The 13,237-nt window shown below is 56.0% G+C and overlaps 2 protein-coding genes across 3 annotated transcripts in view; one reads left to right on the top strand and one right to left on the bottom strand.

The window, feature by feature from the left end:
• Positions 1-22: 22 nt before the first annotated feature.
• NDUFB1 (NADH:ubiquinone oxidoreductase subunit B1) lies at positions 23-9,434 on the bottom strand. 2 transcript variants are annotated; one of them, XM_055131701.1, is made up of 3 exons: positions 9,303-9,434; positions 1,843-1,987; positions 23-134 (listed from the first exon to the last, which is right to left on the bottom strand). In XM_055131701.1, the coding sequence occupies exons 1-3, from the start codon at positions 9,415-9,417 to the stop codon at positions 98-100; spliced, it is 297 nt and encodes a 98-aa protein (XP_054987676.1). In that variant the 5' UTR covers positions 9,418-9,434; the 3' UTR covers positions 23-97. The 2 variants fall into 2 exon arrangements, with proteins under 2 accessions (XP_054987676.1, XP_054987677.1); XM_055131702.1 differs by lacking the exon at positions 9,303-9,434 and adding an exon at positions 9,113-9,271.
• Positions 9,435-9,495: 61 nt separating this feature from the next.
• CPSF2 (cleavage and polyadenylation specific factor 2) overlaps positions 9,496-13,237 on the top strand; it is a 32,515-nt gene continuing 28,773 nt past the window's right edge. The window contains exon 1 of the mRNA XM_004610262.2: positions 9,496-9,585. The gene's annotated coding sequence lies outside the window, so the exon portion shown is untranslated. The remainder of the gene's footprint in view (positions 9,586-13,237) is intronic.

The raw sequence follows: 13,237 nt of genomic DNA, 5'->3' as shown, positions 1-13,237 counted from the left end.
ATTTCAAAATAAAAAGAGTCGCTTCAAATTTAATAATGGACGTGTTTTAATTTATCTCGGCGTTTACAATGTGAACATACTGTAACTGCTGCAGCGTTTACTTCCAGGTATATTCTTCATTGGGTCTCAACTCCCTGTGCACAGAGAAAAAGGAAAGAAAAAAAATCTTCACGAGGGGAGCATAAGACAAAACCACGAATTCAACAAATTTCTTCTTTTTTTGCTTTTTGGGTCACACCAGGCGATGCACAGGGGGTCACTTCTGGCTCTGCACTCAGGAATTACCCCTGGCAGTGCTCAGGGGACCATATGGGATGCTGGGAATCGAACCTGTGCTATCGCTCCAGCCCCTCAACAATTTTCTTGTCTCTCAAATGGATCCATTTAAAACTTTTATATTGGATTCCACATAGTCATTCTCTTCTCTCAGAATTTAAAACGTGTATCATCTCTTTGGGCTGGAGCGATAGCACAGCAGTTGGGCATTCACTTTTCACACAGTCGACCCACGTTCAATTCCTCTGCCCCTCTCGGAGAGCCCAGCAAGCTACCGAGAGTATGGAGCCCGCGTGGCAGAGCCTGGCAAGCTACCCGTGCGTATTGGATATGCCAAAAAACAGCAGTAAGTCTCTCAATGAGAGATGTTACTGGTGCCCGCTCGAACAAATCGATGAGCAACGGGCTGACAGTGACAGTGACAGTGATCGTCTCTTTAAGGTTCATATTTCTGGAGAAATAGAACAGTGGGGTACAGCGCTTGCCTTGAACACAGCTGACCTGGGCTCAATCCCCAGCGTCACCTACAATCCCTGGGCACAGAGCTCAGAGCCACACGGCTGGGTGTTGCCCAAATCTAACAGAGCACCCCTCTGCCCAGTCCCATTGCTTGGTCCCTCTCTACAGAGCCTCTCAGGGAGTTCATTTCATGCTTCCCAGCCAGTTCCCAGCCCAGGGTCTCTGACACCCACGAGTCTGTGGAGTTCATGCCCAATTCAATCAGCTTAATCAATGGATGAACAAAAAGCAGTACTTCTACATTAAAAAAACAAAACAAAACACCCTACATTTAACCATCGTTCGTATCTACATTTATGTAAATTTCAATAAGTCACTCAAAATGTTGGAAATAAAAAAACATTTTCCATTCCAAAAAAAAAAAAAAGAAGAAACCCATGAATCCGAAGTTTCTACACACACCACCCATGGCTATGCTCATGGCTCCTGCCCCTGGCAGGGCTTGTGCCAGAAGCACACTGGGGGCAGACAGTGTCCTGCTGGCGTCTCTCGAGACACGCGGGCAGCCACCAGCTGCCCTCTGGTCACTCAGCCACCACGTCCAACACCCTCCCCCAACTCAGTGCCACAGCCGTTTACTTATTTACTTATTCCAGCCGCGCCACAGCTCGAGGAAGACAGTGCTAGTATGAAAGCTCTCGGGAGGCTTCGGCCAAATTGTTCAGAAGCAGTTTCCGCTATCAAATATGCATCCTTAACTTGGCGGTACGCAAAGAGAGGGGAAGGCAGGCTCCGAATAACAGCTTGTTAATTAAGTTGACTTGTTTACATTCCCAAAGATCAGTTTTATCCAGGGATTAGACCAAGACTACCAAATGCCATCATTTGGTACCATCTTAGTCCCTGAGTGAAAACTATCCCCTGTGTCTATTCTTCAGACACGATCTTCACCTGGCCCGACTGTGCGATGCAGCAGACCCGGGTCTGCCCACCAGCACTGCCTGCGGTTTCTCAAGGTTCACCGGAAGTGACCCCTGAACACCACTGGACGCGGCCTCCTCCCAGCCAAAGTAAATGAACAGTAACAATAAGCACGCACAAACTAACCTCTTATACAACATGCTCTTGTTCCGGAAGGCAGTGAGCTTCTCATCGTTCCTTCTGTCCAGATAGCAGCCAAAGACGAAGCCCGCGGGGACGAGGATGTGCACCCAGTGGTCCCGGACAAGCTGGAGCAGGTTCATTGTGGAAGCTTAAAGTAAAGAGGCAGACAAATGAAAAATCAAATGCATTATCCTCCCACCACCTTTTTTTTTGGGGGGGAGGGGGGGAAGAACTGGACCACACTGGCGATGCTCACAGGTTCCTCCTGGCTCTGCATTCAGGGATCACTCCTGGCGGTGCTCGGGGGACCATATGGGATGAGGGGGACAGAGGCTGAGTGGCTGCGAGCTCATGCCCTCCCCGCTGTGCTATTGCTCCAGCACCTCCATTGCCACTGAAAGAGGAAACAGCCCCGACTGCAGAAGACAGAATGTAAAGGCAAAGTAATGGGGTTGGAGCATTAGCACAGCGGGTAGGGTGTTTGCCTTGCATGCGACTGACCGAGGTTTGATTCCCAGCATCTCATATATTGGTTTTTTTTTTTTTTTGCTTTCTGGGTCACACCTGGTGATGCACAGGGGTTACTCCTGGCTCTGCACTCAGGAATTACCCCTGGCAGTGCTCAGGGGACCATATGGGATGCTGGGAATTGAACCTGGGTCGGCCACATGCAAGGCAAATGCCCTACCCGCTGTGCTATCGCTCCAGCCCCCCCAGCATCCCATATGGTCCCTCTGAGCACCGCCAGGAGTAATTCCTGAGTGCAGAGCCAGGAGTAACCCCTGAGCATCACTGGGTGTGACCCACAAAGCAAAAAGAAAAAAAAAATAAAAAGACTTCCTATGTGCTATGTGCTCAGGGATGAACACCGCACACTTGTCTTACTCAGATCCACACCTGAAATTCAACCCACTGCTCTGAGTCAGCCTTGACGGCTGTCGGTCCCAAACAGGGACACAACACGCTTCCCCCGGGTGCTCATTCCCTAGGCAATGCAGTGTCACGAAGGCTTAGCACTTACAACACAGGAACAGAGACGCAGTTTCAAGTTGTCGGGAAGACAGCACGGGTAAACAGAGATGGCGCCTTTTTCCTCTTATTTTCGGGCACCCTCTATCAGTGCTCAGGGGCTGCTCCTGGCTTGGTCTGAGACCCCTTCCCGGCAGTGCCCGGGGGACCACACGGTGCTGGGAACTGAGTCGGGACCTCCAGCACACAAAGCCTGTCCACCAGCCCTTCGACTGTCTCCCCGTCCCAATACGGCACCATTTTATACAAAGGATTTGAACCCCGTCCAAACTTTGTTATCCAAGGGGGTCTTGGAACCAGTTCCCCAGGATACCAAAGGAGGACTGCACTTAAAATCTACTTGATGAAGATGCTGCAGGTGACAAATGATCAATGTGAAAATTCCATGGTTCCAGGGTTCTGCCTCAGTGGCAGAGCTTTACAAGTCCAGATTCAACCCCTGGCACCACTGGGGGGGGGCAGGGAAAGTTACACTTACACTAAAGTCAACTTATTACTTATTTAAATGAGGGGGGCGTGGCGAGGGTTTGGACCACACCAGCAGTGCTCAAGGAATTATTCCTAACTCTATGCGTGGGCGCGTGGGTATCTAACCCAGGTCAGCTGCACGCAAAGTAAGCACCTTAACCCCTCTACTGTGTCTCCAGCTCCTAAAGTTTTGTTTCTACCAGTGATCTTATCTGATACAGCTCTGTGACTGTCACTGTCACTGCCATCCCGTTGCTCATCTATTTGCTCGAGCGGGCACCAGTAACGTCTCCATCATGAGACTTGTTGTTACTGTTTTTGGAATAGCAAATACACCATGGGGAGCTTGCCAGGCTCTGCCGTGCGGGCGGGATACTCTGGGTAGCTTGCTGGGCTCTCCGAGAGGCACAGAGGAATCGAACCCAAGTCGGCCGCATGCAAGGCAAACACCCTACCCGCCGTGCTACTGCTTCAGCCCCTGATACAGCTCAGAGACAAAAAATATATAAAAAAATTCTTTTGTGGGGGTAGGAAGGGCGTGAGGTCACACCCAGGGGGTGCTCAGGGCTTACTCCTGGCTCTATGTTCGGGGATCACTGGCAGGGGAGGGGGGCAGGGGAGACCATGCAGGATGCCAGGAATAACCCAAGTAGGCGGCCACATGCAAGGCAAGTGCCCAACCTGCTGTACTATTGCTCCAGCCCCAAAATAGAAAAATAATTCTACTAGAAAAGCCAAATGTGTGTACCTCCCAGTACTAACTCAGAGCTTTTGTGTATATAAATTAGCTCTGAAACTCAAGATACAAAACCAAAGCGATTTTGCATTCTTTAGAAGTTCTAATTACTGAAGATTAATTTTGAGGGCCAGAGAGATAACGGGGGAAGGTGCTCGCCTTGCGTGTAGCCACTCAGGCTTGATAACTCTGCACTGCTTATGAAGTCCCCTGAGCTCTGCCAGGGGTGATCCCTGAGCACAGAGCTAAGAGCAGGTCCTGAGGACACTCCCCTGCCACCCCCCAAAAAAAATTAATTTTGAAAAGGCATAAGAGACATTTTTGGTTCTGTTTCTGGGCCACACCTGGTGATGCTCAGGGGTTACTCCTGGCTTTGATGCAGGAATTACTCCTGGTGGTACTCAGGGGGGCATATGGGATGTGGGAATTGAGCTAGGGTCAGCCACATGTGACGAAAACGCCCTACCCACTGTACTAACACTCTGGCCCCGCGAGACTTAAAAAGAAGTAACAATAACATGAGCTGGGAGGAAGTTGCAGGGCTGTAGCCAAGCAGGTAAGGCCCTGTTGCATAGAGTCAACCTGGGTTCAGTCCCCAGCACCACACATGGTCCCCTGTGCCCACCAGGTGTAATTCCTGAGCACTGTCACTGTCATCCTGTTGCTCATCGATTTGCTCGAGTGGGCACCAGTAACGATTGTGAGACGTGTTGTTACTGTTTTTGGCATATCGAATACACCACGGGGAGCTTGCCAGGCTCTGCTGTGTGAGCGGAATACTCTTGGTAGCTTGCTGGGCTCTCCGAGAGAGATGGAGGAATCGAACCCGGGTTGGCCGCGTGCAAGGCAAACGCCCTACCCGCTGTGCTATCGCTCCAGTCCACTTACAGCAGAAAAAAAGAAAAAAAAGAAAAAACAGCTTAAGCTCAAGTGGCATTCAAGGCAGAGCTGGGATTCAGACTCAGGCTAGCTCCCAGGCTAGCCATACACCAAGGACTCAAGCACATTTACATTCTAGGAGTTTCCAAAAGCAAAACAGTGTTCATGTGGAAAATAAGTGTGCATGGGTTCCCCGGCCCAGTCCTTGCTTGCCAGGGCGTTGGAGAAGCAAAGACTTTTTCTCTTCTTGTGAAATCAGTAATTCCACCCTAGCCGAGCGCTTATTTCCTTTACCTTCTCGTTTATTTAGACATTCACTGCACCTTAATTCCCACACTGCCTCTCCACACACATCCCCTACTGTTTAAGAAAACTGGGGGACCAGACCCAGCATGTTCAGGGGCTTCTCTTTGTTGAGGTTCAGTGGTCACACCTGGCTGTACTGGGGCCAGGGAGTGAGAGACCAAACTGAGGCCTTCTGCCTGCAAAGTGTGCGCCGCCCACTGAGCCATCTCTCTGGCCCCTTTCCCTTTTACAATAAGTGCTTGCTTGCTTGCATAGCTCCTGCTCACTGTGCGATTTTCCTGGGGAAAACATAAGACACAGGGACAAGAGCAGTGCCCGAGCTGTGCCCTGGTCCCTTCCATCCTCTAGCAGGGCAGGGCTCTTGCCTTGCATGTCGCTGACCCAGGTTCAATCCCTGACACCCTGCAGGGTCCCCCAAGCACCGCCACGCGCGATCCCGGAGTGCAGAGCCAGGAGTAAGCCCTGAGCACTGTCAGGTGTGGCTCCCCAAACCAAAGCCTGCCCTGCTCCAAGCCAGGGCCCAGGCCCTGCTGAGCTGGAAACCGCAGTGGGGTTGATGTCCCTTCCCCGCTAGGCTCTCCCTGTTACGATGGGGGGAGGCGGGCAAGCCAGGTCAGGCCCAGGGGACTGCTGAGGGGACTTCAGCTCATTCTTAGATTGCTATAATACTGTAACAATCAGAACCACACTCAACCACAAGTGACAGTTTATGGTTACCACGGCAACCCACGAATATGGCCAAGTACTGCCAGGCACCAGAATTTGGGTATCCCACCCTTTGGGGGAGGGAACAGGGAAGGAGGGAAGTCTGATGTCCAAAAGTGGCACAGCAAGGACAGAGGCAGGGACCCCTGGGCCCCCCATTCCCTGCACATAAGAGTCTGTACTACTTGGTCTTGAAATTAACCCCCTCACCCCAGAAAGGTTGGCCCTCATTCAATAAAATGCTGAATTGTTGATTGTAAAAATTTGTGGCTAAGGGCTGGAGCGATACACAGCAGGTAGGGCGTTTGCCTTGCATGCGGCCGACCCGAGTTCGATTCCCAGCATCCCATATGGTCCCCTGAGCACGGCCAGGAGTAATTCCTGAGTGCATGAGCCAGGAGTCACCCCTGTGCATCGCCGGGTGTGACCCCCCCCCCAATTTTTTTTTGTGGCTAATGATGGAATCAAATCACATCTGTGGGATGGAGAAGCAGTACAAGGGTTAGATTCTGGCCTGGCGTGCAGTGAACCCCAGTTTGATCCTGGGCACCCCGTATGGCAAGTTGAGCACCGCCAGGAGTGACTGAGTCCAGAGTCAACAGCAAGCTCTGAGCACCGTGGGTATAGCCTAACCCCTGCCCGCAAGAAACCACCTCTGCATATGTCTGTATCTGAAACAGATAAACCGTGCAAAGACAGAAATACAGTCCTCTAGGAAGAATGTACTGATGCCCAGGAAAGTGCTTATCGGGACTACACTGTGCCGGGGTCATGCAGACCGACACCTGCTTCCTTCTCCCAGGCACTGGCTCCCGCCCTGTGAGTCTAATTCTTTACTCCCCAAACGCACGGCCTAATGGCACCGGGCTTGGAAACAGGCAGAGAAGCAGCAGCTGCTGCGCTGTCTCTGACTCCCCCCAAGGTGTCAGTGCTCAGAGCGCTGGACTCCTCCAACCGACACTTGCTCACAGTGCGTTCACGGACACCTGCAGTTACAAAGCCATTACCAAGGGCAGCTAGGAGCACCAGGGCGACTTCTGTCTGGGTCTCTCGACAGGAAGCCAGCTCCGGGGGTTCCTGTGGCAGAGACACTCTCTCAAAGCACAGGGACCCGCAGGTACAGCTTCTGCACGTTTGGAATCCGGAGCTGAATTCAACGCTGCAAAGAAAGCCCGACTCCAGCCCCGAGGGGCACTCCCCGTCACGACTGCACAGTTAATGAGCACTGAAGGGGATTCACCCTGTTCATTTTATATTTTCCTGCCGTGGATAACCAAAGAGTGAGACTTTTCAGGGCAAAGGGGTTTAGGGTTTTGGATCACACCGAGCTCAGAAATCACTCCTGGCAGTGCTCTGCAGACCATATGGGGTGCAAGGATAGAACCCAGGTCGGCTGCACGTAAGGGCACTCCCCTGCTGTACATTCTCTCTTGTCCCTAGGACTGAGATCCATGGTCCCTAGAGGGAGCTAGAATGACTCCCTGGACAACTGATATCAAGGTGAGCCTCAGCCGGCTTTGACTCGGGAGCCCCAGACTGTGTGTGCTGCACTATTGCTGTTCCAGGCAAGGCTCTTCATGCTTAATCCATTTTTGGGGGGAGGGGGACTTTGGTGCTGACCTGCAGCTCAGGGGTAACTCCGGGCTCACAAATCTGGTTCATGCCAGGTGGTGCACAGAGGACCGTGGGTGGCAGGGATGGAACCCAGGCCTCCTGTACATAAAGCCTGCATGGTTCACACAGCCATCTCCCAGTTCCGGGATCTTAATACAAGTCAGTAAGGGATATAATTTTTTTTTTTTTTTTTTTTGCTTTTTGGGTCACACCCGGCAATGCACAGGGGTTACTCCTAGCTCTGCACTCAGGAATTACTCCTGGCAGTGCTCAGGGGACCATATGGGATGCTGGGGATCGAACCCGGGCTGGCCGCATGCAAGGAAAATGCTGTACTATCACTCCAGCCCGACATTTTTTTTTAAAAGATTGAAAATTCAGGTTCAAGCCGCTTGCCTAGGGTCACCAACACAGTAATGACAGAGCTGGAAGAAGCATCCTCAGGCACCAGGCTCCTTGCTCCAAAGTCCTTATGCTTTATTATCACTCAGAGCAAGCACAGACGCAAGCGTGGACGCATCCTCACTCCTGACTTTACCCTCCTAGGAACTTTTAACTTACTTTTCTTTTTCTGGATGACACCTGGCATGCTCAGGCCTTACTCCTGGTGGTGCTCTGGGGACCATATGAAATGCCAGGGATTGTCCCCTGGGGCCGGCTGTGTGCAAGGCAAGCGCCTTACCCACTGTGCTATCTCTCCGGCCCCTACTGTGACTTTTCCTTCTGCACAACGTCACCCCTAAGCTTGTGTAAAGACAGCTGTGCCTGCTGTGCTTTTCTGTAAGTCACTCAGAATTCAAGTTGGAAAAAATAAAGGTGAGCAGACACTCAAAACAAGGGGATTTAACCAATGCAAAACGGGGTTGGATCGTGAGGTCTCGAAAAACAGACTGTACAGCAGGGCTGGGGTTGGCCCCAAACCAGGGCAAGTGCCCCCTGCGCCCTCTCTCTGGCCGGGAACTCTTTTTTAGGAGAGGGAGGGGGCTTCCAAGCAGTGATTAGTGGGGGGGCTAAAGCTGTTCCCGGAGACCGTTGACCAACGGAGGCAAAAAGTCCAATGCCCGGACCTAGGGTTGCAGGGGGCCAGCAGAGTCTGGAGCGGAGCCCGGGACCCGCGCCCCTGGGCCCCTGGCTACCTGCCCAGCCCGGGAGCCCTGGCTGTAGTGACCTGTGTTCCCCGGTAACCGAGATGCAACAGGTGGACACGCTTTGCAAAGGGTCTATCTTGCAGCACTGGCTTAAGAGCAAGTCACCCCTTGCCCCACCTCCAGCCCGGACCACTTTCCTCTGCGACCCTCCCTGGAAGCAATCACGGGGGAAAAAAAAAATCTCCTCCAAGATGCTCTTAAAACTCTTCCTCAAAGCCAGCGGGGGCCCGGCGCGGCGGAACCCCCAGACTCGCTGGGAAGCCGCGGGAGGCCGCGCCGCTCCAGACCCGGGGGAGCCTGGGCCGGCCCGCACCCCTCACCCGCGACGCCAACGGTCTCCCAGGAGGCGGCCCAGCCCGGTCGGGTCGCCCGGCACCCCCAGACCCACCTGCGGCCTCGGCGCCCAGCGCGACCCCTGGACCAAGGGCAGTGACGAGCCCAGCCTCGAGCGCCGGCGGAAGCTGCGGGCCGCGGGCGCCACCATCCGCCGCGCCCGCGAGGAGCGGAGGGGAGACGCCGGGACGCGAGGACAACACCCCGCTGCTTCCCGCCAGCGCGAGAGTCTGAGACCTACTTACCGTCGTCCTCACACCCGCATAACCCCCACTTCGCGGGAGTAATCGCGACCCCGGAGGACGAGACTGCGGGTCTGAGCGCCGCGCGCCCTGGACACCCCCGCCGCGCCGCGCACATGGTACCGCCCGGGGTCAGCCCCGCCCCGCGCGCCGCCTCCGTCGCCAAGATGGCGGCCGCCACCGAGGCCGTCCCGCCGCCGCCCGCCCCGCGCCCGCTCGCCGCTCAGCTCGGGGCTCGCTAGGGGCTGGGGAGGGCAGTGGCCGGCGCCACGGGAGGCCTGACGAGGCAAGTGAGCACGGAAGGAAGGAAGGAGTGGGCGGTGGCGGGGGGCACAGCCGGCGCCGACCCCGGCTCCCCGGACGCTCCGCGAGGGACCCAGAAGTGACGGCTGCAGGGGCGAGCACCCCGGGCGGCGGTGCTCACCCCCGCCTCGGAGGACCCCCCCGCCCCGACGCCCCTTCCTTTGGCGCCCCCGCCGCGTGGACCCCGCCGCCCCCTGCGGGCCGTGGCCGTCGGGCCGGCCACGAGGCCCGGGCGTGGCGGCTGCGGCGGCTTCCGGGTGCCGCGACCCCCCAGGACGGCATCTGCGCTGGCCTCGCGCCCCCCGCGCCCCGGGCTGGCCTCCTGTGGCCACGCGAGCTCGAGTCCGCCACCTCCACCGCTGGCCTCCTAGGGGTGGTGGTGTTTTGTTTTATTTTTAAATAATTTCACACTTCCCAGATGTTGCCGGGAAACCTCGGCCTGTCACGGGGGTCGGCCCGGAAGGACCTTCTTCGCCCTCTGCGCCTTGGCGTCCCCGTGGACTTAGTGCCCGTCCCCCCGTAGTTGACACCTGTGGGTCTGGCCACCGCCTTGGAGGATGTGAGCGGGTGCGGGGTCTGTCCTGGAGCCGGCGCGGCGCACCCTGCATTGCAGGACCCCTGACCCCCGGCTGTGCACCTGGGCAGACCCCGCATTGCAGGACCCCCGACCCCCGGCTCTGCACCGTGGGCAGTCCCCGTGTTGCAGGACCCCCCCCTGCTCTGCAATGTGGGCAGTCCCCGTATTGCAGGAAGACACCCCCCACCCCCCCACCCCCCGCACCGTGGCCACCCATGGGCTCCTGCACCTGTGTGAACTTGGCGTCCAAATAACTGCCGGAGGACCCGCCGCGGCGTTTCGGGGAGCCTATGTGGGAGCTGGGTCATGAGGGCCAAGTGCCAGGGAAGAAGCTCGGGAAAGTCAGGCCAGCGGCAGCCCCGGGGCGAGAAGCTGGGGAGGGCAGCGTGCAGGGCTGTGTGGCTGACGCCTAAGGGACCACAGGGCCGCTTGGGTCGGAACTGGGTGTGCCACAGAGGAGGTTAGATTTTAGCAGAGGCCACTCGCAGAAGCCAAGAGAGGGGAGATCATGTGCACTTTCCTCTTGTATTTTGGGGACCCCCACCTGGTGATGCTCAGGTTTACTCCTGGCTCTGCACTGGGATCACTCCCGGCAGCCTCAGGGGACCCTCTGTGGTTCCGGGGATGGAAGCCAGGTTGGCCACGGGCAAGGCAAACGCCCTACCCGCTGTGTTCTCCGTCCCAGCCCCAGGTGTGCTTTTAGGGTGGTCCCTGCCAGCCGGATGTGGAGCAAGGAAGCTAGATGGGCGGAAGTGGCGGTCCTTCAGCCAAGGCGGTGAGTGAGGCCCCCTGGGAGGTCGGTGGCCAGCGAAGATGTCAGACCAGCTGCATCCGTGGATGCGGTGGTGAGACGGTGCGTGGTTGGTGCTGCCGGTGAAGTCACACCCTGGTCTGTTCGTGCCAGCCCGCTCTTTAGGAGGGTCTGGCTGTGGTAGTGCCCGGGCTGGGTCTGGACTCACAGTGGCCACTAGCTGGAGGCAGCTGTCACGTGTGGGCCGGCACAGTTAGGGTTGGGAGGTGCTGTGAGCAGATAAGACCCACGCTGAGTGGGAACAGCAGCGACGTGAAACCCCTCAGCCCTTGTGAAGTGATGCCGGCACCCAGGAACCCTAAGGACCGTGGCTCTGTTGGGTTCAAAACGGTCTCTTCAAGTCAGGCTACAGGGTGGTTTGTGCCTTATTAGGGACGCCACCCTGGTTTCAAGCCCTAGAGCCCTTTTGGTGTCCCGAGCCTTGCCAGGAGTAAGTCCTGAGTAAAGCCGGGTGCCCCTTCACCCCCAAGGCCCCGCCCCATTGTGGCCACAAAATATTTTCAGTGTAGGTTTGTGGCTTGCAGCCTAGCTTTGTGGGACCGAGTTCCCTTCCAGTTGAAATGAATGAACAGGGTGGGTAAGGCGTGTGAATGGGGCCTTGAGGTGAAGGGGGCGGACCCTGGCCCTGGGATGTCACTGGGGTCCCTTCCTTTGCCGGGTGATGGTGGTCGGGTGCTTGCTCGCTTCAAGCAGTCCTAGGCCTTCAGGGAATTTGGAGCACGGGCCAAGGTACAGGGTGTTTCAAAAGAGTAACCCGGAAGCCGGGTTTAGGTCGGAGGCAAGAAACAGAGAAGCGTCTGTGTGAAGGAAGGAGGCCTGGCCTCGGGGTGCTGGTACTCGGGGTGGAAAGAGGCAGGTGGCTGTGCAAGGCGTTCTGGGAGAGAAAACGTTCCGTAACAGACTGTTCGAGAAGAAAAGGACTCCAACACCAAGCATTTCTAGGCGCAGTTATTTAGGTAGCGACTAATGCGTCCATGGCATGGAGTATAATAGAGTCCATCTGGGGCGAAAGAAAATCTAGTTCCAGGAAAAAAAAATAATAAAGGGGCTGGAGAGATAGCACAGCGGGTAGGGTGTTTGCCTTGCACGCGGCCGACCCGGGTTCAAATCCCAGCATCCCATATGGTCCCCTGGGCACCGCCAGGAGTGATTCCTGAGTGCAGAGTAACCCCTGTGCATCGCCAGGTGTGACCCCAAAAAAAAAGCAAAAAAAAAAGAAAAAGAAAATCTAGTTCCAGGGGCTGGAGCGATAGTACAGCGGGGAGGGCATTTGCCTTGCACGCGGCCGACCCGGGTTCGATTCCCAGCATCCCATAGGATCCCCTGAGCAGCGCCAGGAGTAATTCCTGAGTGCAGAGCCAGGAGTAACCCCTGTGCATCGCCAGGTGTGACCCAAAAAGGGAAAAAAAAATCTAGTTCCAGTCTAGAGTCCAAAGAGGGGACAGGTGAGCGGAGTCATTCCCTGGGCATCTCCCTGCCCTTCTGATCCGGCAGAAACAGCTGTATTCGTCACGTGACTTGATAACAGACCTTACCTTCGGCTGTTCCCTGGAGAACCAGGTCGACGCTTGCCAGGCCCCTTGTCGCCGGCACTTTCCTAGCCACAGGCCTTCGCGTCGTTCTTTCCCTTCCTTCCCTTGGGGTCGGCGCCGTTGCTTTTTGCTCTGTCGGGGTGTTGCGGCCCTTGGCTTCCGTGCTGGAACGCCTCTTGGTGTGGGTGTGGGTGAAGCTTACCTGCTGTGGCCTTCAGGGTCACGCCAGCGCTGATGCTGGGATCGTCCTGGGCACGTGGGTCGGCGGCTGTGGTCCAGGCGCTATCCTCACGCCTGCCCGGAAGGCTGCGGTCAAGGAGCCGTGCCCTGCACCCGTAAGATCTCCCCTCGCATGCTTTGCTTCTGTCGTACAGTTTTCCAGGCCTGGGGCCGGAGCAGCAGCACGGCGGGTAGAGCTCTCACCCTGCCTGTGGCCCGCCGGGTTCCGTCCCTGGCACCCAGTGTGGTCCTTGAGCGCCTCCAGGAGTAATTCCTAGTGCAGAGCCAGGAATAACCCCTGAGCACTGCCCGGTGAGGCCCCCAAACAAACAAAATCGTGTTTTCCTGAGCTGCGTATTTCAGCCCCTGGTTATAACCGACATCGTGTGTGACTTGTCTTTGTCATCTTACCCTTGTTCTTTGCAAGGGTCAGTCTGCAGCCGACCTCTTCAGTGGTCAGAGCTCCTCAAACGGTCAGTTGGGTTGGTGGTTTGAA

Source organism: Sorex araneus, chromosome 3 (assembly GCF_027595985.1).
Source record: "Sorex araneus isolate mSorAra2 chromosome 3, mSorAra2.pri, whole genome shotgun sequence".
NCBI lineage: Eukaryota > Metazoa > Chordata > Mammalia > Eulipotyphla > Soricidae > Sorex > Sorex araneus.
The sequence above is the reverse complement of the archived record's forward strand: the minus strand, read 5'-3'. Positions and strand labels throughout refer to the sequence as shown.

What these genes read in the sequence shown, in the direction of transcription:
- NDUFB1 (XM_055131701.1), bottom strand. Translation starts at nt 9,417, where the DNA reads ATGTGCGCGGCGCGGCGGGGGTGTCCAGGGCGCGCGGCGCTCAGACCC. An exon ending in ATGCGGGTGTGAGGACGACG is followed by an intron (nt 1,988 to 9,302) that starts GTAAGTAGGTCT and finishes CTTTACTTTAAG; the next exon opens with CTTCCACAATGAACCTGCTC. An exon ending in AAGAGCATGTTGTATAAGAG is followed by an intron (nt 135 to 1,842) that starts GTTAGTTTGTGC and finishes CTCTGTGCACAG; the next exon opens with GGAGTTGAGACCCAATGAAG.